The 22,451-nt window shown below is 48.8% G+C and overlaps 8 protein-coding genes across 8 annotated transcripts; 6 read left to right on the top strand and 2 right to left on the bottom strand.

Annotated features, from left to right (window-relative positions):
- The first annotated feature begins 636 nt into the window (after positions 1 to 636).
- GGS22DRAFT_103407 (GTPase) lies at positions 637 to 9,283 on the top strand. The gene is made up of 14 exons (XM_047957742.1): positions 637 to 2,103; positions 2,160 to 2,512; positions 2,567 to 2,681; positions 2,736 to 4,271; positions 4,328 to 4,487; positions 4,542 to 4,831; positions 4,890 to 5,177; positions 5,233 to 5,607; positions 5,668 to 5,754; positions 5,866 to 6,035; positions 6,092 to 6,768; positions 6,822 to 8,667; positions 8,719 to 8,971; positions 9,054 to 9,283. The coding sequence occupies exons 1-14, from the start codon at positions 1,285 to 1,287 to the stop codon at positions 9,099 to 9,101; spliced, it is 7,017 nt and encodes a 2,338-aa protein (XP_047813686.1). The 5' UTR covers positions 637 to 1,284; the 3' UTR covers positions 9,102 to 9,283.
- GGS22DRAFT_176569 (DNA glycosylase) lies at positions 8,949 to 11,661 on the top strand. The gene is made up of 2 exons (XM_047963423.1): positions 8,949 to 9,035; positions 9,343 to 11,661. The coding sequence occupies exon 2, from the start codon at positions 9,465 to 9,467 to the stop codon at positions 11,469 to 11,471; it is 2,007 nt and encodes a 668-aa protein (XP_047813687.1). The 5' UTR covers positions 8,949 to 9,035; positions 9,343 to 9,464; the 3' UTR covers positions 11,472 to 11,661.
- Positions 11,662 to 12,246: 585 nt separating this feature from the next.
- Positions 12,247 to 13,227, top strand: GGS22DRAFT_198510 (polysaccharide lyase family 1 protein; the record flags this gene model as incomplete). Its single annotated transcript, XM_047966148.1, has 1 exon — positions 12,247 to 13,227. The coding sequence occupies one exon, from the start codon at positions 12,247 to 12,249 to the stop codon at positions 13,225 to 13,227; it is 981 nt and encodes a 326-aa protein (XP_047813688.1).
- A 347-nt stretch (positions 13,228 to 13,574) lies between these two features.
- GGS22DRAFT_176571 (alpha/beta-hydrolase) lies at positions 13,575 to 15,025 on the top strand. Its single transcript, XM_047963424.1, has one exon. It carries the CDS (start codon positions 13,866 to 13,868, stop codon positions 14,814 to 14,816), a length of 951 nt encoding a protein of 316 aa, XP_047813689.1. The 5' UTR covers positions 13,575 to 13,865; the 3' UTR covers positions 14,817 to 15,025.
- Positions 15,026 to 15,098: 73 nt separating this feature from the next.
- GGS22DRAFT_176572 (uncharacterized protein) lies at positions 15,099 to 15,628 on the bottom strand. The gene has a single exon (XM_047963425.1). The coding sequence runs from the start codon at positions 15,496 to 15,498 to the stop codon at positions 15,181 to 15,183; it is 318 nt and encodes a 105-aa protein (XP_047813690.1). The 5' UTR covers positions 15,499 to 15,628; the 3' UTR covers positions 15,099 to 15,180.
- A 480-nt stretch (positions 15,629 to 16,108) lies between these two features.
- On the top strand, positions 16,109 to 17,082 carry GGS22DRAFT_182757 (NAD(P)-binding protein; the record flags this gene model as incomplete). The annotated part of the gene is made up of 3 exons (XM_047964007.1): positions 16,109 to 16,169; positions 16,247 to 16,690; positions 16,787 to 17,082. 3 exons carry the CDS (start codon positions 16,109 to 16,111, stop codon positions 17,080 to 17,082), a joined length of 801 nt encoding a protein of 266 aa, XP_047813691.1.
- Positions 17,083 to 17,190: 108 nt separating this feature from the next.
- Positions 17,191 to 19,381, bottom strand: GGS22DRAFT_103471 (ATP-dependent RNA helicase HAS1). The gene is made up of 3 exons (XM_047957743.1): positions 18,065 to 19,381; positions 17,857 to 17,977; positions 17,191 to 17,797 (listed from the first exon to the last, which is right to left on the bottom strand). The coding sequence occupies exons 1-3, from the start codon at positions 19,297 to 19,299 to the stop codon at positions 17,300 to 17,302; spliced, it is 1,854 nt and encodes a 617-aa protein (XP_047813692.1). The 5' UTR covers positions 19,300 to 19,381; the 3' UTR covers positions 17,191 to 17,299.
- Positions 19,382 to 20,756: 1,375 nt separating this feature from the next.
- Positions 20,757 to 21,950, top strand: GGS22DRAFT_193840 (uncharacterized protein; the record flags this gene model as incomplete). Its single annotated transcript, XM_047965424.1, has 3 exons — positions 20,757 to 21,127; positions 21,336 to 21,528; positions 21,645 to 21,950. The coding sequence occupies 3 exons, from the start codon at positions 20,757 to 20,759 to the stop codon at positions 21,948 to 21,950; spliced, it is 870 nt and encodes a 289-aa protein (XP_047813693.1).
- Positions 21,951 to 22,451: the final 501 nt, after the last annotated feature.

Genomic DNA, 22,451 nt, shown 5'->3' on the forward strand with positions numbered 1-22,451 from the left:
TTGTCGCAAACGTGTCCGATATCGATCCTAGCCTTAATATTAGATCTACTAAATTGAGAAAGGTATTCCTCCTCTTTACATACAATTGTGTAAAACCCTCGAAGGATCATCGAGGAATAAAAAAAAGAATACCCATATCCAATACCCACACAAAAAATCGAGCCGTGAACCCTCTTAGAAAACTCCCCCCCCTCCAACCTCCAACCTCCAATCCGTACCCATATTCATCCCCCGACTTACCTAACTCGCACCCAACGTGGACAACGAATCGAATTCGGATTGCTCCAAGGCTATTCTTAGGAGGAGGGTAGGACGATCTGTTGTTATACAACCGAGATTTTGAGACATACCTCTACGTTTCGCAAACGAGCTATAGTCCTTCTCAAAACCCTTGGTTGCCGCTGGCTGTGCTCCATGACGACGTCACAATGTTGAGAAGACCCTCAATCGCGATCCGACGGTATACGAGCACAAGATGAATGGTGATGCGGGCCTCGTGGGATGCTTGGTCGAAAGACTTACAACTAGGGTACCGGAAGCCCTTTTCCTGTTCCGTTGTTCCATCATTATGTAGTTATCGTAGCTATATTCTTTGCTAATCGCCGTGTTTGCGCGCAGCTTCCGCACCGTACCGGCACCCCAGGTCAGGACCTCCAGCGCGACGATGTTGCCGGCATTACACGCGCCACCCTCGTAAAGATCAGCGCTATTTCCATAGCCGTCGTGTTCGAATCCCTAGTTTCACTCTTAGAAGAGCTCGGTCGCCCATATAAGACCTTCGCGAACCATCCACCCCATATTCTCCTCTCCGAAGTCTATGTCCTATCACTCCTCGCCGATTGTTGCTCTGCTCATTGGGACACCCTCCGTAAAGCTAGCTCCAATGGCGCAGCTGAGGTGTCCAGCTCCGGGTCTAAGAACCCTGAGCCGCTGGACGACGGGCTCGTGACAAGGGTTTTTGATCTTTTCAAACACCTACTTAGTCCGTTACCAGAAAACTATACATTGCCTGCTAGGACGATACTAGATGAGAAATCTGCACGGGAGATATTTGACCCTCATTTTAAAGAACCGGCGCCTAGAGCTGCTTCCTCAAGTGGTTCAGAGGACTCTCGAGAAAGTAAAGGAACGAAGACGGATGATGTGGAGGATATCGAACCATATATCAAGACTATCCTAGAATTTGTCACCGCGTCGAGCTGGTCAGCCTCCTTTGAATATGTGAGGGCTGTCATTTACGGCATCCGAGCAACAACTCCGGCACAGCAAGTCCCGACACAAACAATGGCCGAGGAGGAAAGGACCTCCCTAGTCATACTACGCTTTGTTTCGTACATGTGGGTTGATGGCCAGAAGCTCGGGCTGGTCATACAAGAGCTATGTTCCAGTTTCCTTCACTTTCGAAGAGCCTACCAAAATACCGTTGCTATCATCACGCCACTCCTAGTTACTAGGTGGATCGAGCGTTATCCCGAAGAGTTCATCACGTTGCATTATCAGCATAGGAAGCTAGATGGTGGTCCTGATACCCTCTTCGACATGACGCATACGATTGCCGACTCCGGCAAAAGGCGGTCAACGTTATATCCATTCCAAACGTCCCTGCTTATGCTGGTCCCTGATGTGTTCGAGGTGGCGAGCAATTTGCGGGAAGCTAAGACCGCCGGCATGGCTAAAAAGGTAGCGTTTCTCGAAAGTCTAAGAAAGGCACTTAGGAATAAGAATGACGCGGCAGGATACTGTCTTGTGAGTCTTCTACGAGCCGTCCGCCATTTCGACGAGGATGGCGACGCTACCATTGTAAGTTATGCTATGGACGTTCAAGATGAAGTCCGAGATGCTGTCTTCCGTCGATACCATCCCAACGGGGAAGGGGGTCTGTTCGACCAAGATTTGACCACTGCCGCCTTCATCAGTCTCATGCATCTGAACTTTGAAGGCTCCGTAGAATCCCTAACCCAGGCGTGTCTTAACTCTTCTGCGCCTCATACTTTCAAGATCGCTTTGATTCAGGCATGCTCGTATTTCGCGCGACAACCCAATGCCCAAGACTATCGCCGTCTATTCACCGAGGCTGCTAGTTTCATACAGAGCCGGCTGAAGGTTAGATATTTCTTAAATCTACACATCCAAATCAGAAAATATACTGATTTTCTTAGGCTATGTCTGCAATTTCAGCGGATTTATACACCGGCGATCGTCACTCTCAACGGAAAGCATCCGAGACAAGTGCATCGACGGCCACCGTGATATGTAACATATTGAAGTTCCTAGACGCCTCGCCCATGACCCTGTTTGAAGGTCCTCCGTCTGACAGTTCCGACGCGCAGCGATTCTACGAAGAAATATTTGAAGCCTTCGTCTCTTGTCTTGTAACAGCAAACGATTCCGTCAGAGCTCTCGCTAGCAGTGTAGCTAAGAAGCTACTCACCCCAGATGGTATTCTGTCTTCGTTGCGTAAATCTAAACGTGTTGACTCGAACAGTTTTGGGATAAAATTTTGGAGCCTAACGTAGGTACATCCTCTAAACTGCGAGGGGCGTATTCTGATTCTAGGTTTCTACAGATCGCTTGTTCTCATGGAAATGTGCGAAAAGCATGACCAGCAAGAGGACGACGCGTTACTCAGGTCTATCCACGGGTATCTTGAATCACGTCTATTACTCCTCACTTCAATTCAGGTTAGATTAGAAATCAAGGAACATACTTCATGATGTGTGCTTACAGAATTTCAGGAACTGTCTGCTGTATCCGAGGATATACCAGAACGAATAGCGACTTCGAACAAATTAGAGACCCTCTTCCTAACCTCGCTCTGCTCCTCAGACATCGAGACATGTCAGTTGGTAACATCATGCATTGGACTCTTCAATGAAGAGTGTCGGATATTAGATTCAACTGTAGATGCTAGCAAGACGGCAAGTTTATTGCTCCGAAATAGCGAGGTCTTCGGCGAGATTGCGTCCCCCGACTTTAGATTTACAGGAATGATGGCCTTCCAAAAACGAATCAGGGCTCTACTTAGAGGCATGCAGTATCCAAGTGTGGGCATTCTCGATGCTTGGGAGAGAGCGTTTGAAAAGTGGCATCACTTATCTAAAGATGTATCCACGACATCCACGGACAGCATCGATGAGAGGGGCTTCTCAAAGTGGAGAAACTTATCTGGCTTCCTCGCATCACTCGGTGGTATCTGCACGGCCGAGCAAGCGTACATCCTTGAAGAGCCTGCTGCAGGCGGGTTGAAATGGATTGACCGACTTTCGTCCGAAAACCACGAGGAGCCTCTGCTCAACAGGTACCTCCGAGTCAGCACACAGCTCCTCGCGTGTACAAACGTTCGGGTAAGGGAAACTACACGAGAAGTACTATCTATTGAGATATCGCCAACGTTATACCAACCTCTCTTCAAAGCACTGGAATCAGAACTCGAAGTACTTTTCACTGGTGCTCTCGAACCAACCGGCTTCAAAGGGCAGGATGTCGAGATTATATTCGCCGAGCAAGCAGCATCGTTATTGAAGGCCCTTGTGGAGCGGCTACAGACCCCTTCTGAACTAGGGGCTGCGTCGTCGGTCCATTTCAGCTCTCTTGGGTTGAGCTTTGCAAAATTCCTAGACGGTGTCGCTGATAACATATCTAGCTTAAGAGTCAAAATCAAGATTTGCCAGTTATGCGAATCTGTTAACCGGAAAAAGGAGCACTTAAATCTCCGCGATGATGTTAGAAAACGAAACCAGCTCCTTGAGTACATCTTTAGCTGGATTGCTAGGCCTAGGTCTCCCCCGGCGGAGAGCACTTATTCACAAACCCGGCCGGATGATACAGCCCGAGTTCAAAGAGATCTTGATAAAGCTTGTCTCCGCTGCCTCGCTGAACTTACCTATAGGCTGCCACTCCAACCCGGAGATGGCCAGAACGATGCCGGCACCAGTGAACTAAAGTCTCAAATGTTCCGCACATATTTCAACCGATTCCTTTCATTACTCAATTACGAGCCGTCGGAAAGTATTAGAGGCGATATTACGACAACCGGGTCGCATCGAGATGAGGCTGGATCGACGTCCGAACTTTCTATCACTATTCTCTCTAATCTCCTGAGCGCAAATATTGATGTGGGCCTCAAGTACTCCCTTAGCATCGGCTACAATGAAAACATCGAGATCCGTACAGCGTTTGTGAAGGTCCTTTATAATATCTTAGTCCAAGGGACGGAATTTAGTAACCTATCTGATAAAGCGGTCAATGAGAAGTACGACGAGCTATTAGAAGTGAGTAGTTTGAATAGTTTGAGAATAGCTCCCGATGACTAACTCGGTATTTTCAGCTTTTCACTCATGACATGAACCTTGCTGTTGCTATCAGCTCGGTTTGTCCAAGTAGCGAAGTTGAAGAACTTACAATTTCGATGCTCAACGTGTTTGAAGCACGTGGGTTGACTTTTGACCTTATGGAAGCCTTGATCAAGCAGGAAATCGAAGACACCGGTAAGTTAGAATACTGTCGATGTTGTGTCTGGTACTGATCCATATTTTATCTAGAGAATGAATCGGAGATACTTCGTCGAAACTGTGTCGCAACCAAGATGCTATCTATCTATGCGAAGTGGAAAGGCGCGAACTACCTCAAAGCTACACTACAGAAAGTCGTCGAGAGGTTAATGTTGACTTCAAAAGACCTGGACCTTGAGCTCGATCCAACAAGGATTTCCTCTCAGGAAGAGCTCCAGAAAAATGCGCTACAGCTACGAATTGTCGCTAAAGTCTTTATCGACGATATATGTGCATCCTCCGCTAATATCCCTGCCTCGTTCCGTAAGATATGCAGTATAGTGAGTCAAGTCAATTCATGAACGCAGACTGCGTCAGCCGTTATTGACGATTTACTAGATATCTTCGGCAGTGATGCCTAGATTCCAAGAGGCCAAATATACGGCTGTAGGGGCCTTCATATTTCTGAGATTCTTCTGTCCTGCTATCGTCGCGCCGGAGGTAGAGAATCTTGTAGAGAGCCCGCCGTCTAAGGAGATGCGTCGTGGCCTACTTCTAATCGCCAAAGTTATCCAGAACCTAGCAAACAATGTCCTGTTTGGAGCGAAGGAGCCGTATATGTATCCCCTCAATGACTTCCTCACAAAACATATTTACCGCGTCACGACCTTTCTTCGTGAGATATCGGTAAGTCTCTCTTAGTAAATATGCTCGGAAGCTTGCTAATATTGTCGACGCCTAGGTTCCCCCCACCGGGCTTAATACGGCCCCAGCAGAAGGCGAAACATTCGAATTTGGCTCCTGTGTTGCTCTACACAGGTTCCTGTACGACCACTGGGATCATGTCCGGCAGAGACTTATGTCCCAAGAAAGACGGGATCATGTTCGTTCTCCTAACGAATTAGCTCGTGGTCGATCGCCCGTTCTCGAGCCTTTACGAGCTCTTATAACCAATCTCGGACCACCTCCTTTAGCAGTTACCTGGAATCGCCCTCAAATCACTGCAAATAGCCCTCTAGCTTATTCTAGATTCCAGCACTTCATGCTCCGTAATGCTTTCAGGAGCACAGACTCTTTTTTGACATCTCGTGCTATTTACGATGGTGGTGAGAGCAGGGCAAGTCGATCATCCAACCAAATCCATCCATAACACGTACTAGAGGCTAACGTTGAATAGGATGGGCTCTCCGTGATTTGCGTGATTCTCCGTCATATGGACCAAGATGCTATAGACTATGATACCCTTTTGTATTGTTTCTTGAAGGTAAGCCATGGCTGAAGGCCAATTCGACCTTAGTTATGAAGTTATCTTTCTATTCCAACCCTATCACCTTTTCTCTCCAATTAAAATCATTTTTAATCTAACTGGGTATAGATTGCAAGTCGGCTATGGCACAAACCCTTTGGGATACTCATCGATGCGACGTGTTATGATAGTCAAAATGACCCCCCGGACGAGCTGTACAGAAAATTGGAACTTCTGAGTCCAAGCGAATTGAAACAAATGTCCAGGATTTATATCTATAACATGAATAGCACATTTCGGTATGTCCACACTACTATAGATAGGATCACACATTTGCTAACGTTTACGAAATAAGGAAATGCTTTCGGCGCGTACTTCGCGTGGTCACTAAGAGTGAGACAAACGTGCTCAATCCATCCAATGTTGAGTACCTGTTGCTCGGTAGCCGCCTTGATCTCCAAGCACACTTCCATTTAAGCCAGGTGCATCTCCCAAAGGAAACCATCAGTATAGCCACTGATTCTCGCTACACATTCCAACCGGTCACCCGGCTTTCAAAAACCAAGGGAAAGATCGAGGTTACCGTCGGAGTTGGAGGCTCATTCGTCCAAGTAACCACAGTAAAGAAGCAGGAGGTCCACCCAAGCTTCCGCCTAAACGGAATCGTTAACGACATTTTCCATCTAAAAGACTTGGATGAGGCACCAACTTCTATTCCGACCGAGGATGACTCCGCTTTTGGTTTACGTGCGGATAATGGCAAGATCGTGATGTATTTCCAGAGTACCAGAAAGGCGGATGTTCTGAAGGAGATCCGCAGAGCCAAAGCAATGCTAGGCAAAGACACCAGGACGATGAAGCCATTTGAGCGTCTTATCCGACCACAGGACGTTCCTGGAACGTTATTGAACCTTGCATTAACCAACCTCGCTTCCCCCGACGCCATGCTCCGGATTGCATCATACAATTTACTCGGTGCTCTCTGTCGGGCTTTCAAGTTCAAGGCAGCGTCTAAGTTCATGTGTATCAAAGGTCTGTGTCCAACATGAAATGATATCATCCATGTTTGCTAACTACATGTGCAGATGTCTCTGTCCCGCTGGATCCCACCCAATTCATAATCAACATTAGCAAAGTCCTTGCCCAAGAAGAACCGCAGCTAACACACGACTTCTTAAACGAGTTTTTTGTCGGGTGGGAAAGCTTCTCCGAGGAGCAGAAACCTTTAAGCCTGGCTTACATGGCACCATGGGTACCAAGTTTACGCACGTCGCTTCTACCAGACGAATCCGATAGCGAGAAGGCCAAAGAGAAAATCGCTTCGATCTTCCGGAAACTAATAGACGTTACGGTGATGGAGCCGTCCCTGGCTCTTACCTTGGAGTATACGGTGTGGCCAGCAATCTATAAAGACGAAGTCTTGTTGGACATCTTCCTCGAAGAGATAGTCAAAGCAGCGTTGGCTGTAGGGTTATATGACGAACATACACAGTCTCTGACTTCAATAGTGACGGCTATTGGAACAATAACACTTCGAGGAAAGATAATATCTAGACTCCGGAAGGCGTTGAACAGATCTTCGCTTCGGCCAACAAAGTTCCTCCAAGAAAATGCCGTATGGAACGAGATCTGTATCCTACTCCAATTTTGCCTCTCGCTGTCGTTCGATTGCGGTGTTCAATCGCAGCTTTACCTCCCTGAGATATTTCACATAGTCACGATGTTATCAAATACGGGCACCTACGATATCCGGGCGCTGGTTCATCGCCTATTAATCAATTCGATTCACGCGGCTTGTACGTCATTTAAATTAGAAGATACAAGGTTATCGAAACTTCGCAGCACATTGGAGATATTGTCTGAACCAAGAAATGACAGCCTCTCTATTCCTTTACCGTTGGCAAGGGATGGGACGTCTATTTCAACATCACACGAGGCAGGGCCGGCCCTCTCAGTAATAGAGAATCTGGCCACTCTGCTATTCGAAACATGCTCGGTCGCGGCACCGTCGGTCGATATGGCTAACGCGTGGCGGTCGAGATGGATGAGCTTGGTAGCCAGTACTGCCTTCCAGAATAACCCGGCAATCCAACCCCGAGCCTTTACCGTAATGGGGTGCCTGGCTCGCGAAGAGGTCGATGATGACCTACTCTATCAAGTTCTCGTAGCACTCCGCAATAGTGTCGGCCGCTTTGGCGACGACAGCGGCAGCGACATGCTCGTCGCAATAGTTACGTCCCTATCTAAGATGATTGCTAAGCTCACTTCGGCGTCGCGTTACGGGCCGCAGTTATTCTGGCTGGCGATGTCATTGGTCCGGCTTGTACCCGCCAGCCTATTCAACTGCACCGCTTTGTTCCTGGAAGCCGTGCTAACGAACATTGGGACTACAGGAGAATTGAGGAGCAATAAGATGGTTCCATATCTCTTACAAGGCCGCTCGCAACTAGAGGAGGCAGCACTGCCCTTAGACGATGCCTATGGTATCCATTTTACTGCAGACAGCTTCCATTTCGCAGTCTGTGCATGTCTCTCGCGAGGACTTACGGATCCTATCACCAAAACTCCAGCTCTCCGGGTCCTCTCCACATTCCTCGAGATGACGACAGATAGTAGTTCTGGGGATTCGTCGAAGAGCTTCTCAAGCGAGTTCTACGCATCTCCCTATCTTGCTCTTATCCAGGCCCGAGCAATTACCCCCGAAGACCTAAAAGAATGCCTCTGGTCCGCTGGTATAAATCCAGTTGGTGTCGCTAACCTCGGACCAACTCGTAACCTACGCGACCTAGATGGCGCGAAGGACAAGGATCTTCTTCTTAATACGGCTATTGAATTGGTAGACTTCCAAATCTTAGATGAGGCGATACAGACTCATACTCTAGTCTGGTTGAACGAACTGGCATCTGGGAGGCCTGCCGTCGTATTGCATTTGTAAGTCGCCCAATTGTTACAATTGATTAATCAACTATTAACACGTGGCAGATGCCCTACCATTGCACAATTCCTAGACGAGGTGCTACTCCACGGTCAGAGTTCATCGACGCTCGGATCGGCTCATGCTCTGCTCCAGACACTATCTTCCAATTCAAAGTTCACGAGCGCATTAGACAGCAACGGCATGCTAAACGAGATTTTGGAGGATATGGGATTCGAAGGCCTATGGCGCTCAAGCTCTTTTACCCATGCTCAAGATCCCGACAGGCAATGCTCTATAATGACGGAGAAGCTGATCGAGGCAAGTACTTCCCCTATATGATTTCTAGAAAGCGGGGAGGAATGGCTGTTAACAGAAACCATAGCTTATTATCATATGAAAGGGTCAGCGATGGAGACGTCCACCTCGGAAAGGCGAGAGAGGGGATTAGCAAGCAAGAGTTCAAATGAGAAAAGTGTGGCAGTGTAGGTAGGGCCAATCATAAGAGGAACGCACCTTAGTGAGTACGTTAGTATGGATATCATGAGAAAAGTATGAGTTACGTACCTAGTGCGAAATGTAGAGGAATGGCGGAATGACAAGCAAAATGTCTTAAGCATTGGGTGTCCATGCATATTTTGATGTTTTGGTTATGTTTTGGTTATGTTGAGCAATATTATGGATGTACTAACCCCTGAACCCCTGAGTCACCACCATTACTATTTCACATCACGTGATTGCGCGATTCGTATCAAACGCGTCGCCGCCACCATTATCAGATAGCAAATTCTACAACTTCTACAACTTCTACATCATGCGACGGCGCCCAACACGGGTCACACGCCAATCGGTCGCGGCCGCGGCTGCAGCTAATAATGCCGCTAGTGGTAATTCAACTGTATCAGTAGAAGAAATTGAGAATGGTGAAGTTTTGCAATCATCCAGATCCCAAGGGAAGGGGCCGAGGAAGAGAACGGCGCCGGCACAGTCGCAGAGGGACGTACCAGATTCGGATTCCGAAGAGTATGTCGACCCAGACCCAGACCCAGACCCTGCCTCGAATACGCCACGCGTTAAAAGACGGAAAATGGTAACGCGCTTAACCGAGAAAATTGCGATCAGAGAGTTATATGCGCGGCTCTTCGAGAAACCGAACGCAGGCCCAGAGGGCTCTGTTCCCACTACCTTACCATGCATTAACCTCCCAGCTCGCACACACAACGTAACTTATCACCACCCGCTACTACTAGACGGTCGGGAAGCCCGCACTTCTCTTCTCTCTTGGTTCGACGGCGTAAGCACGGCGCGCAACATGCCATGGCGCAAAGCATGGATCAACCCGAGCGCAGAAGGAGAAGACCCCCGCCAGCGCCTCGAGCGCCGCGCGTACGAGGTCTGGATCAGCGAGATCATGCTCCAGCAGACCCGCGTCGCCGTCGTCATCGACTACTGGAACCGCTGGATGGCGCGCTGGCCCTCGATCCAGGACTTGGCCCGTGCAGAACCTGACGAGGTGCTCGCCGCGTGGCGCGGGCTCGGGTACTATAGCCGCGCTACGAGGATCCATAAGGCGGCGAAGAGCGTGTGCAAGGATAAAAATATGCGGGGTTTGCTGCCGGGCGATGTCGAGGAGTTGGTCGAGAAGGTGCCTGGCGTGGGTAGGTATACGGCCGGCGCCATCGCTGCTATTGTTTTCGGACGGCCGGCGCCGATGGTGGATGGGAATGTGTTGAGGGTTTTGAGTCGAGTTATGGGGGTGTTAGGGGATGTGAAGACGGATAAGGGGGTTGTGGATCTGTTATGGGAGGCGGCGGGGCGACTTGTTAAGGCGGTTGCGCGGGATCGACCGGGAGATGACGATATTGATATGTTGAACGAGGATAATGGGGAGGAGCCCAGTGATAGGCCAGGTCGATGGGGACAAGCACTGATGGAGCTTGGGAGTACGGTGTGCACGCCGAAACCTAATTGCTCCGATTGTCCCATCACCTCGAGCTGCCGCGCATATAGTGAAGGTCTGCAGCTAGCTGCAAAAAAAGGACTGGTGTCTCGGCCCACGGAGAAGGATACCGTGGCTGATATCGAAGATGCATGCACCTTTTGCAAGCCGTTCGAGAATTACGCTGATGAAGACGACGATGATCAGAACAGAAAGACGGAGATCTCATCCAAACAAGAAAAGTCTAAGACGAGGGTGCAAGCTACTTTGCAATCATTCGCATTCACGCAGACCATGGCCGCATCTACTACTTCTGCCGAGCCAGAAGAGCTCCCTAAGCAGGATACTGTGACCCTAAGCCCTGCCGCTATGGATGTGATCGCAAACCACGCGAGGAAATTCCCGGTAAAAAAGATCAAGAAGGCGGTAAGGGAAGAGGAGACGCTAGTCTGTGCCGTGAGACGCAACGACGGGCGATATTTAGTACACCGACGGCCCGAAAAGGGGCTCCTAGCTGGCCTTTGGGAGCTGCCGAGTCATGTTCTTAACAACCCCAAGACCAGCACTGCAAAGACGAGAAAGGCAGACGCGGAGAAGTACGTTGTGAACTTGGTTGATCGGGATCAGTCGATGGGTATGGTGAGGGTGAAGTATATCGATGACTTGGGGTCCGTGCCGTGGCTTTTCTCGCATTTGAAGCTGACAATGCATGTTCATCTGTTTGAACTCGATTCGCATGGAGATTTCAACGACGACCTTGAGAATGGAGGAAGGGGAGGGGCGCAGAGCCGATGGAGCAAGGCTGGTGTTATCGATGACGAGTCCATGGGTACCGGAATGCGGAAGTGCTGGGCTTTGGCGAAGGAGGCGAGTGGAGGATGATAGGAGTCCGTTACTCAAAAAGGTTAATCAAGATGCTCGCGCGGGCTAGATCATGTTCGATACTGTATTGGCATTACAAATCTGATGGACGGTATACCCCGGATAGAAGTGCTATTTTATGTGAAGTGTTAGTGATTAGGTATTAAGATGTGACATCCATCTATTCCAACTCATATGGAGACATTATAGGTAGTAATAAATTATGACTTACCAGCATCTCACTACCCGGAGGTGGTATTTAACCACGGGATCTCCTAGATTAAGAGGCTACATCATTATTCAGGATGACATGATTGGATATGTCACCAGAATCTTTTCAGGGGAGTTAGCCATGCCCACCGGACCCAACCCTGTCCTGTAGAGTCAGACACATACGGATATGTCACAGGCCTACCAATCGACCTTATTGTTTTCAAGCACGATGAGCTCATGTCGTTTCCCTGAAGCATAGCTGCCTCCTTTTTCTCGGACGAGCACTTGAGAAACAAGCTATATGAAGTCAAGTACATACTAGGTACCTAGTAATAATTCGAGGATACGATCCTTTTTGGAGGCAAGCACCATTCCGCCATAGATGGTGTTTATTCCTTTTAACAGCCTTCGGGCCGAGATGGCTTCGTATAATAAGATGATGACATGTTCAGGGTTGCCCTGTCCAGAGGCATTTTTTATTATCATTTAGTTTCCAAGCCATCTTGTGGGAATCTTTCCCAATCTGAGTTACCTATCTACCTACTTACCTAGGTGTCTTAAGGAAACCGGGAATTCCAATAGGATGAAGTACTTCAATATTGCTTGGCTAGCTGCTTTTTCTGCCGCCTCTCCGTATAAGCCTCTAGAAACTCGTAACAGGATCGCTCGCAGACAGGCTAGTGATGCATGTTCTATCGGATACTGTACCGAGGCCGGCGGAACGACAGGTGGCGTTGCTGGTGATACGATTACCGTCACAAACGTCGACAGCCTAGCCAGAGCAGCCGGACAAGAAGAACCTCTCACTATCATCGTGTCTGGGACTATCTTGGGCTCAGCCAAAGTGCACGTATCTGCTAACAAGACTATATTCGGCGAGAATGGAAGCTCCATAACGGGGGTTGGGTTTTATATTCACAGAGCAAGAAATGTGATCGTTCGTAACATGAAAATCGCCAAGGTCGCAGCTCAGAACGGCGATGCTATCGGCATCGACGCATCCTCAAACATCTGGATCGACCATTGCGACTTATCTGGTGACCTCAACAGCGGTAAAGATGATTACGACGGCTTGGTCGACATTTCACACGGCTCGCAATGGGTCACGATTTCGAACACGTACTTCCACGACCATTGGAAGGCGTCGTTGATCGGCCACTCGGACAGAAACGCCAAGGAGGATCAGGGCACCCTGCATGTTACTTATGCCGGAAACCAGTTTTATAGAACATACAGCCGTGCGCCACTCGTCCGATTCGGAACCGTGCATATCGTCAACAATTTCTGGGACACTCTCGTCTCCAGTGGCGTCAACTGTCGCATGGGAGCCCAAGTACTCATCCAGAGCTCGGCCTTCAAGAACAGCTCCGAGAGGGCGGTCTTCTTTGCGGATTCCACGGAGCCCGGCTACGCTATCCTCGACGATGTTGATCTCGGGGGATCCGAGAATTCGGCTCCGGTAGGAACACTTACGGTTAGCTCGCTACCATACGCTCCCATCGAGACGCTTGGCTCTGCTGCGGTTACTGGCATAATTCCCAACACGGCCGGTCAAAAATTGTGACAAGTCACTCAAAGGATCTACGCCCCCTTCGGGCAGCCCATTCGGGCTAAGCTTGTAGACTTAGTCTCGGCCAACGAATCCAAAATTCTACAGCACTAGTCAGCTCGTCCAATAGCCATAGACCTAATCTCCCTTTCCAAGACCTGCATGTTCCGGCCTACTACACTACATAGTACGTACTAATATTACACATGTGCCCAAAACCTAGCTGGCTAGGTAGGTATTGTACAATAATACCTACCTAGGATGTGAATGTGATTACGGCAGTTAATCCACCTAGCCCTACAGTGGTACAAATGCCGATGATTATCGTGAAAGAAAGCCGAGTCAAATCTCGCCAGGGGTAATGGGGGTAATGGGGTCAATGGGGTTAATAGGGCACTGGGCAGAATGAGATTTCGGTGTCGGTAATTGGATCGTCTGTTTGTTCCCCGCATGAGACAGGGCAAGCCTTCGGATGCAACGGTAGGTATGTAAAGATGAGTGAAGGGAAAGTACCTACCTTTTGTCCTTATATTGACGATACCCGTCAGTAGCTTGTTTAAATTTATAAACATCAAGGTCAGTAAGACTACAAGACTAACCTGCCTACCTAGCTGCCTACCTAGCTGCCTACCTAAATAGATAGATAGAACACGATGGATAAACTAAGACCTTTCGGAAGGGGGATTGAGGATGTCCTACTCCCCACGTTTGCCGCTTACGCGCATATCCTGATCGCTAAGGAGAGCGAAATCAGATCGACACGGCACGAGACGCATAAGTACGGCCCGACTGCACGACATCAATTGGACATCTACTACCCAGCCAATCCACCGACTGCACCGTTCCGAGCTAAACCCGTCCTTGTCTTCCTGTATGGCGGCGGCTTCGTCAGCGGAGAAAAGGTGAATGAGGAATTCGCTCACAGTCTGGTCTTTGGAAACCTCGGTCATTTCTTCGCCTCCAAGTACGGGATTACTGTCATTGTCGCCGATTACCGCCTCATTTCTCACGGGGCCAAGTTCCCTTCGGGCGGCGAGGACGTCAAGCTCGTCGTTGACTGGGTCGTCAATACGTTGTCTAAGAAAGAAGGATACGAATCTATCGATTTGTTTTTCCTTGGAAACTCGGCCGGTGGTATCCATCTGACAACCTGGCTTCTGTCCTCTCTTTTCAGGGAGTCGAGGGAGGCCATCTTAGCCGAAGAACGAAAAGGCGAGGGTGTGTTACTTAGAGGCGCAATCTTACTCGGCGTGCCATACCACTGGGGCGAAGAGGATAACTCGATTCTGAGGGCTTACTTAGGAGACGGTAAGATCTGGGAAAACTCGTCTTTGGGTATATTAGAAAAGGAGAAGAAGAATGGTACGGAACCGACTCTTCCTGGCGTCAAGATAAACTTACTCGTCAGCGAGCTCGACCCCGAATTCTTGTCAGCCTCGGCACAGCAGTTCAGGACGGAGTGGACTACCGTTGATATCTCATATGGGGTATTAGAAGGTCATAACCATATCAGTCCCCAGTTGGGATTGAGTACAGGTATTGAGAAGGAAGAGGCTTGGGGTGTGGACGTTGCTGAGTTCTTGAAGTCTTGCGCTACTAAATGAGGTATAGAATGTCCACCGTGATTTGGACTATGCATCACAATTTACAGTACCTATCCAAGAATAGAAGAGTGGTCTACTATAACCTCATAATAGGTATTCCATAACTAGTATTGCCTGTGCCATCAAGACAACTCTCGTTCTTTCGCTTCACTCCCTTCACTCACTCCCTTCACTCACTCCACTCACTCACTCACTCACTCACTCACTCACTCGCTCACTGACTCACTCACTTCACTTCACTTTACTACTACATACCTAGGTAAGTAGGTAGGTAGGTAGGTAGGTAGGTAGGTAGGTAGGTAGGTAAGTATATCCCCTAACCTCCCGTCTTCCTTTACATCCATGCGCTCGCTCATCTTCGCCCTTATGCATCGCTAGCTTTATTCTCCATGAACCAGATCACGGGGTCCTTGTCCGTAAAATTCTTAATATCCTCCATAAACTTCTGGCTTGTTTCCGCCGGCGTTCCAACTTGTGCTCTATTAAACGCGTCCATATCGGGCCACTCAATCTGAGTCAACATGGCGTATGGGCTTCGTTCGTCCGTCGGTGCCATGGTCCGAAAAGTCCCCATGCCAAATGGTTTCCATAAAGGAGTGACCATGGGTAGATGGCGTTGGAGATAATATTCCATGTCGAAGTTGGAATCTTTTAGGTAGGCGATCATCATGGTTATAGTCATGTTGAATATCAAGTCGTGGTCGTATTTCGACCTAACTATGCGAAGTTTCAAATTCCGGCTTTTATTTCTTTCGTTTTTCCTTCTCCTTTTCCTTCTCCCCGTTATTTATTCAAGATGTGTATTAGGTGTGTACCAGGTGTGTAAAAAAGAGAGGACGAGAAACGGAGACATCTCGTTCTCCTCTCGGTTATTATATAGCACCAAGGCGTTATTCCCTGAATAACCGTTACTAACCAAGGTACTCCGGTTTTTCTCCAAATCTTACCATATTGCCTTATTGTACCATGAGTTGTCGTCTTATTGTAGAGCTTATGCTTCGAAGACATGTTGCTCATAATCTGTATTATGCCGTATCTCGGGGGAGAATTCTTGAAATCTTCATATACCCGTGTCCCAAGTAGGTTAACTGGAGTTACATGGTAGAGATAACGACTGTTAGAGAAATGGGACAGACACATTCCCTATCAAAGGAAGAATGGGGGCTATAGAGGATCCATGGATGTATACAACACCATACCTACTACTACATACTTGATGAATAACACGATCATAATATCGCAGTCATCCGTCATCCTAATATAAAGGCGTGTTTAGACTTAGGTGTATCTAAATGGCATTAGGAATCTTCAAGCTCCCTGGCGTCGCTTTCATCACCGGAGCTGGTGGTACAGGTACCTACTTATCTCATAATTCCGGAACGTATAATCGTCATCACAATACTGTAATACTCATATTAGTGCCCGACCAGGAATCGGCGCCGCCGTTGCTCGAGGCTTCGCGCGGTCCGGATGCGTCCACCTCGCTATCACGGACCTCAACCCGCAAACCCTCGCGCAAACCAAATCCGCCATCCTATCTGTCAACCCCCGCGCGCAGGTCCTAACGCGCGAAGGCGACGTAACAAGCGAGTCGTTCGTCAAATCCTTTACCGCCGAGATCGTGGCCCGGTTCTCACGTCTCGACTACTCCGTGCATTGCGCCGGGATCCTAGGAGCTTCGCTGCGTACGCACGAGGCGCCGCTGGCCGAGTATGAGCGCGTGGTGGGGGTCAATTGGAAGGGTGTGTGGCTCGTGTCGCGGGCAGCGTTGGCGCAAATGCTGGTGCAGGAACCGTTGGATGCGCATCCGGGCCAGAGAGGTGCCGTGGTCAATATTGCGAGCCAGCTTGGTCTTGTCGCACGACCGACTGCATGTAAGTGTCCCTTGTACCTCACCTGGACCTATAGGCATTGGGCAGGGCGATGTTTTAATTTACGTGTGTGTACTAACTACTTGAAAAAAAAAAAAGCAATCTATTGCGCCTCAAAGGCTGCAGTGATAAATATGACGCGGTCTGATGCGATCGATTACTCGCAGGACGGGATAAGGGTGAATTGCGTATGTCCGGGCGTGATCGAGACGCCGATGACGACAGGATCGACTGAGGTTACGGAGAGACTGAGACCAGCGATCGACATTGCACCCATGCGGAGAATGGGGACACCGGAAGAGGTAGCCGATGCTGTTTTATTTCTATGTTCGAGCCAGGCCTCTTTTATACAAGGTCACGCCTTGGTAGTTGATGGCGGATATACAATTAACTAGATAGGTAAGTAAGTAAGTAGGTAGGTACCTAGCTGCCTAGGTAGGGAATCGCATCGCATGAAAATGCTTCGTGAAATTCTCGAGTGTATCGTCTATTTTCGTACACGTCCGTGTCATGGACCTATGTAAACATACGAAGCTGGTATATCATAACAAGCAAAACCACGGTCGAAAACTCCTAATTGATCGAATTCCTATTCCAGCATAGGTAACAATGCTACCGCCTCTTGCTGAACTTCTGACCCTGCCGCGGCTGACTTCCGTAACCCCTTCTTCCCTGCGTCTTCTTATCTCTGCTCATACTTGCGCCTAATGTAAGGTCGATCCGAGGAGGGGTAGAGAAGCCAAAACTCTTAGCAATCTTTGCTAGATCCAGCTTATGAATATCAAATACTGAACGCAAGCTGTGGCTCGCGTAGGCGTGCAGATAAGACCGGTAACCGTCTTTGGCACTCTGGTTGAGATAGTAGTTCTGAGATATGAGCTTCTCAAGTTGCGAAGAAACGTTGAGCACCTTCTTCGCCGGGAACTCATACTCGAGCACCGGTACCTTGGCTTCCTTTAAGTGGGACAAGAAGGCGAGTTCGTGAGGCTGCAGGAAGAGGAGACTGCGGCCTTTGGAGTTTGCGCCGCGCGCGGTTCGACCGACCCGGTGAATGTAATCGCGGGGATCGTCAGGCGGATCGAATTGCACTATGTAATCAACTGCTGGGATCTGTACCATGATTATTAGCTACCTAGTCCTGCAGGATCGGCGTGCCGGCCTCGACTTACATCTAAACCACGAGCAGCCACGTCTGTGCATAGAAGAATGCCGGTTTTGGCGTTGCAGAATTCGAAGAACGTGTTCGTCCGCTTCTGCTGCTTCTGCTTCCCGTGAAGAGAGAGGCAAGGCCTAGACGTGTATTAGTATTTCATCGACGATTCATGGGTGATTTGTTGGTGGCTTATAGCGAATTAAGATTCGGCCAGGTCAACTTACAGATCGATGTAATTGAGAAGTTCGGCGTAATAGTTTACGCTCGCGCAACTGGAGAAGAAGACGATGACTTTCTTCTTCAGATTTCGCTTCAAGAATGAGAAGAGAAGAAGGAATCGCTTGTCGGCGTCGCACGTAACGTAGCCCTGCTCAAGTCCGGCAACTGTAGAGCTGGCGCTCTCTTCGTCAACGTTTATGTAAAGAGGACCCGGCCTCAGGGAAATCCTGGCGAGATCTTCGACCTTGGTCGTCTGGGTGGCGGAGAAGAGCATGGTCTGTCTACCCTCGTTGGGTAATATCTTGATGATCTGGCGCATCTCATCTTCGAACCCTATTTCTAATATCCGGTCGGCCTCGTCGATGATAAGGGACTTCAAGTTCTTGAAGACGAAGGGGGTATTTTGCAGGTGATCCAGAAGCCTTCCTGGGGTCGCAATGATAAGATTCACTCCTTTAGATAACTTGTCGGCCTCAGCTCTACGATTTGCTCCCCCGATGACTATGCCGTAGGTTTGGGAGTGATGCGCCATCAGTTCGCGCGCGACACCGAATATCTGTAGAGCCAGCTCTCTGGTGGGAGAGACAACGATAACACCAGTTCCGTTTCGCGGCTTAAATCGAAGAGCGCTCAGCATTTCAACGGCAGGAATCAAGAAAGCCAAAGTCTTCCCACTTCCAGTCTTTGCGGCGCCGAGCACGTCGCGGCCCGCGAGCAAGGGTGGGATGGCCCTCCGTTGTATGGTAGTCATCTTTTCGAAGCCCATATCCTCCTTGATAGCCTTCGTCGTCTTCTCGGATAGATTCAAGTCGGCAAAGTTCTGGGCATCGGAACCTATGGCATTCTGTAGGGCCGAGATGGCGCTGTCGGTAGGTAAGTCGGTGTTCTGGTTACTTTGGCCAGCATCGTCATCTTCGGCATTGGCTGCTTCTACTCTCTTGTTCAATTCGGATGTTTCTTCAACATCATCCTCCAAGCCGCTACCTTCCAAGTCGCTTGCGTTTTGCTCCTCGGCCTGTTTTTCAATCTGGCCTTCAATCTGTTCTTCAATTTGTTCTTCAATCCGTCCTTCAATCTCAGCCTCATCTTCCGGCTCGGGTTCGTCGCTCGAGGGTTCGGCGACTCGCTTCAACTTCTTTGACTTAGGCGTCTTGAAAGAGGGTGTTTTTGACTTCTTGGACACTTTATCGCCGCTTGCATCCTTGAGTTTCCTCTTCTTGCTAAGCTTGGTTGAATCCATCTTGTCTGGGGATGTGGGCAATAATTGGTGGTATCAAGATTGCTGAATTACAACCTTTAGATAGAAGTGGGTTGGATAAATGTTCAATCTTTTTGTTCAGAGTCAATCACGCTCCTGGGAATTTTTTTGCTTATCGATATAGGAAAAAATGTCTGATAAACGGAAGTGGATACCATTTCCCCCGCTAATATTGTGGTCCGTGCGCTAATTGTCCAGCCACCCAGCCCAAGCCACTATGAAGTACTCTGTACTTAGGACCCTTCGTGCCCTTCATGCCCTTCACTACCTAGTAGGTACTACTTCAAGGTTCTTCATACATATTTCTTCAACTATTCCTTCAACTCACCTTCAGTATGTGGAAGAAGAAGAAGAAGAAAAAACAATAATTAAAATTTCAATCTCCTTAATATTACTAGTCTTTCTTATGAATATATCTCTCATCGTTACATATCATGACTTCCTCATCCTTGGTTGAGTTACCTATTCTCCGTTTGCCCTCCCTACTCCCCCCAGAATAATCAATAAATCAAAATTCATCTTTGCTCTCATTGCTCTTCGTATAACTCACTCCATACCCAGTCGATAATGCTCTTGGCTCTGGACCCCTTCAGCTGTAGATATTAAACGCATGTCCTAAATGAAGGCAATACCGGTTTCTGTCCTTGATTTAATTACCTACAGAATCCCTCCACCCTCCAGGCTGCCGGGTTCTTGTCCCACGCATTTATAAATTGCCGGAAACTTTCTTGAATCTGAGGTCGTGGTAAGCTGCATTACAGCTGCATACCGTTGCACTGGATAAATCCGCGGCTAAAATCTATCCTACTCTTCTAAGTTCTGGCTCGCGATAGAACCCCCCATACCAGTTGTCCACGCGCCTGTTGTCTTTGAAGATGTATATTGCCCCCCTTAAGGGTCATACCCGTGGAATCATCACTTCGTTTAAATTAGGACCTCGGTACCACTTCGTCTTGCAGCTCTACCTTATGACCGACGTGAGATAGATTGATGCCTGGTCTGCTCGGTATCTCTGGACCCAATAATCGCTCTCAACTAGATTAAGGGAGAGATTCGGTGCAGAGAAGCGTATCCGCTACCCAGGACCCAGGTTACTCTAGACGAGTTTATATCATATCCATTTTGTGATTCCCGGGCGGTTTTGGTTATACGTAGGTAGGTATTGTGTGAAATCATCTATTCGCCAGTAATGAAAATAAGCCACTACCCCTATTCTCCGTCTCCACGAGCCTCAACCTTCCCATCTAGTAGCAATAGATCAGGCTTACCTTCATCGGCTCAACTGCACTCCTTTCCCCTCTCGCGTCCCATTCCCGTCCCATGGTCTTATTGGGCTTGGTTGTTAGTACCACGTTACAATGTAATGTGACACCGTTACGAAGGGGCGTCTCGATGCGGTAGCTGTGAGGCGTCAGTAAGCTCAAGATATCGCTTGGGCCATGTCGTATCATGGCCGATGCGCGGAACTGTCCGGCAAACTCTGGGAGAGCGTCGTATGGGCATGGCGTGGGAATGTGATAGCAACGGCTGAGGTGGAGCTCGGCGCCTTACAAGCTGCTGAGCAAGCCCCAGCTCATTGGACGATGCTAGGACCCCCGAAGCTTAGGTCAGGAGGATCCGTAGTGGCACGCTCGGCATATCCAACGCCTGGAAGGGACATGGTTGTGAGCATCACGACCAGTCTCCGGATCGACCACGAGCTGAGCTGTGATCAGGTCTCGACCGTAGGATATTATCTACCCATCGGGGCGAGAACGCCCAATCCCTCATCTGGCAGGTCCCAAGGCTTGAGGTTACCACGTCTATCGGAGTATATCCCCATATACTCACTGCTTGTCTGCGAGCCAAGCATTATATGCCCGCGGGAAACAATATAAAAAGCATGCGTCTTTTCTTCCAGCTGGAGTGAATCTCGTACCAGCTCCCGGGGACTCGTAACTCGCGTCGATCATTCCTCGCCACGCAATTCAACTTCCTACCACAATGAAACCAGCCTTCTTCCTCACTCTGATCACTAGCCTTGCGGCATCTGTGGTGGAGGGATCAGGTCGTACCCAACGACAAGCACGACGGCCGCAGCCTTCTGACGGACTCGCCGTTATCACTGTTCAACCATCGCTCAAGTTGGATAATGTGAACTTGAAGCAGCTTCCCGGGAGCCCCTCTCTATCGCCGCGTGCGGCCAATGCCTTTTATGAGTGCAGGAACTCGGTTCGTTTTCTTTCCATCTCAGCTGCGTTTCCTAGGCCTGTAGAATGAAGTTGTCTATTCAACTCTCACTTCACATTTACTCTTTCATCCGTTAACAATAACCCCTTTTCCTCTAGAGCCCTGCACCTGGTGACTCCGACTGCAACAACATCATCAACGAAGTATTTGCGCTAGACCAGCCCATCACGATAACGTCCAACGCGTGCCTCACCTTCCAATACGGCACGTGTTGGGGCTTCTTCTGTTCGCTGTGCCAGACCCTAAGCACGGACACCAATTTCATCGGCAACCAGCTCATCTCGGCCGAGGCACTATGCGTTGCCAACGGTCAGATCGGCACCATAGTTAGCCAGGACGTGCCTCAGTGGCAGGCTGGTTTCGTCTACCAGGGCGCTGGCTTGCCTGACTACGACGTCTGCTAGCATGCTCTCATATAACTACTAGGTACATACTCCTAGAGTTAAGATGCATTGGGTGGTTCGGTGAGCTGATTAAGTTTGGACACTATCAAAGAAAGGTTATATATCTATGTGCGTGTATTTATATAACAGAAGTGTATAATATACTGTGTCTTACCTTCGCATCCAAGGCGCTGGCGGTATGGTGTATATGGGTATATGAAGGATGTTGAGAGGGGAAACCAAAAAAACTAAACATCGCGCGATCAGCCCTTCAACCAATCAATCACAGTTGCTTCAACTGCCAAAATATTTTAGTAATTAGGTACCTATCCGTAACGTGACTGCTGTACGTGAAATAGGGGCTGATACATACCTCTCAACTAAAGAAACATTTCCTTCCCAGTAAATTCTCCGTATATAGAAAGTTACTTCATCCAAGTGGTAGGTATCTGTTAGTACATATTCATAGATGGTGATAGAAATAGAGGTAGAAACGAGGAATCGCCGGACTTATTCTCTTAA

This window comes from Annulohypoxylon maeteangense, assembly GCF_022496945.1.
Source record: "Annulohypoxylon maeteangense strain CBS 123835 unplaced genomic scaffold GGS22scaffold_37, whole genome shotgun sequence".
NCBI lineage: Eukaryota > Fungi > Ascomycota > Sordariomycetes > Xylariales > Hypoxylaceae > Annulohypoxylon > Annulohypoxylon maeteangense.

Excerpts from the sequence above, each read along its gene's own strand:
- GGS22DRAFT_103407 (XM_047957742.1), top strand. The coding sequence starts at position 1,285 with ATGGCCGAGGAGGAAAGGACCTCCCTAGTCATACTACGCTTTGTTTCG. Across the intron at positions 5,608-5,667 it reads ACGATGGTGGTGAGAGCAGG|GATGGGCTCTCCGTGATTTG; the intron begins GCAAGTCGATCA and ends AACGTTGAATAG. Across the intron at positions 6,036-6,091 it reads AACATGAATAGCACATTTCG|GAAATGCTTTCGGCGCGTAC; the intron begins GTATGTCCACAC and ends TTACGAAATAAG.
- GGS22DRAFT_176569 (XM_047963423.1), top strand. The coding sequence starts at position 9,465 with ATGCGACGGCGCCCAACACGGGTCACACGCCAATCGGTCGCGGCCGCG.
- GGS22DRAFT_176571 (XM_047963424.1), top strand. The coding sequence starts at position 13,866 with ATGGATAAACTAAGACCTTTCGGAAGGGGGATTGAGGATGTCCTACTC.
- GGS22DRAFT_176572 (XM_047963425.1), bottom strand. The coding sequence starts at position 15,498 with ATGACTATAACCATGATGATCGCCTACCTAAAAGATTCCAACTTCGAC.
- GGS22DRAFT_103471 (XM_047957743.1), bottom strand. The coding sequence starts at position 19,299 with ATGGATTCAACCAAGCTTAGCAAGAAGAGGAAACTCAAGGATGCAAGC. Across the intron at positions 17,978-18,064 it reads CTTCTCAATTACATCGATCT|GCCTTGCCTCTCTCTTCACG; the intron begins GTAAGTTGACCT and ends ATACACGTCTAG. Across the intron at positions 17,798-17,856 it reads TGGCTGCTCGTGGTTTAGAT|ATCCCAGCAGTTGATTACAT; the intron begins GTAAGTCGAGGC and ends ATCATGGTACAG.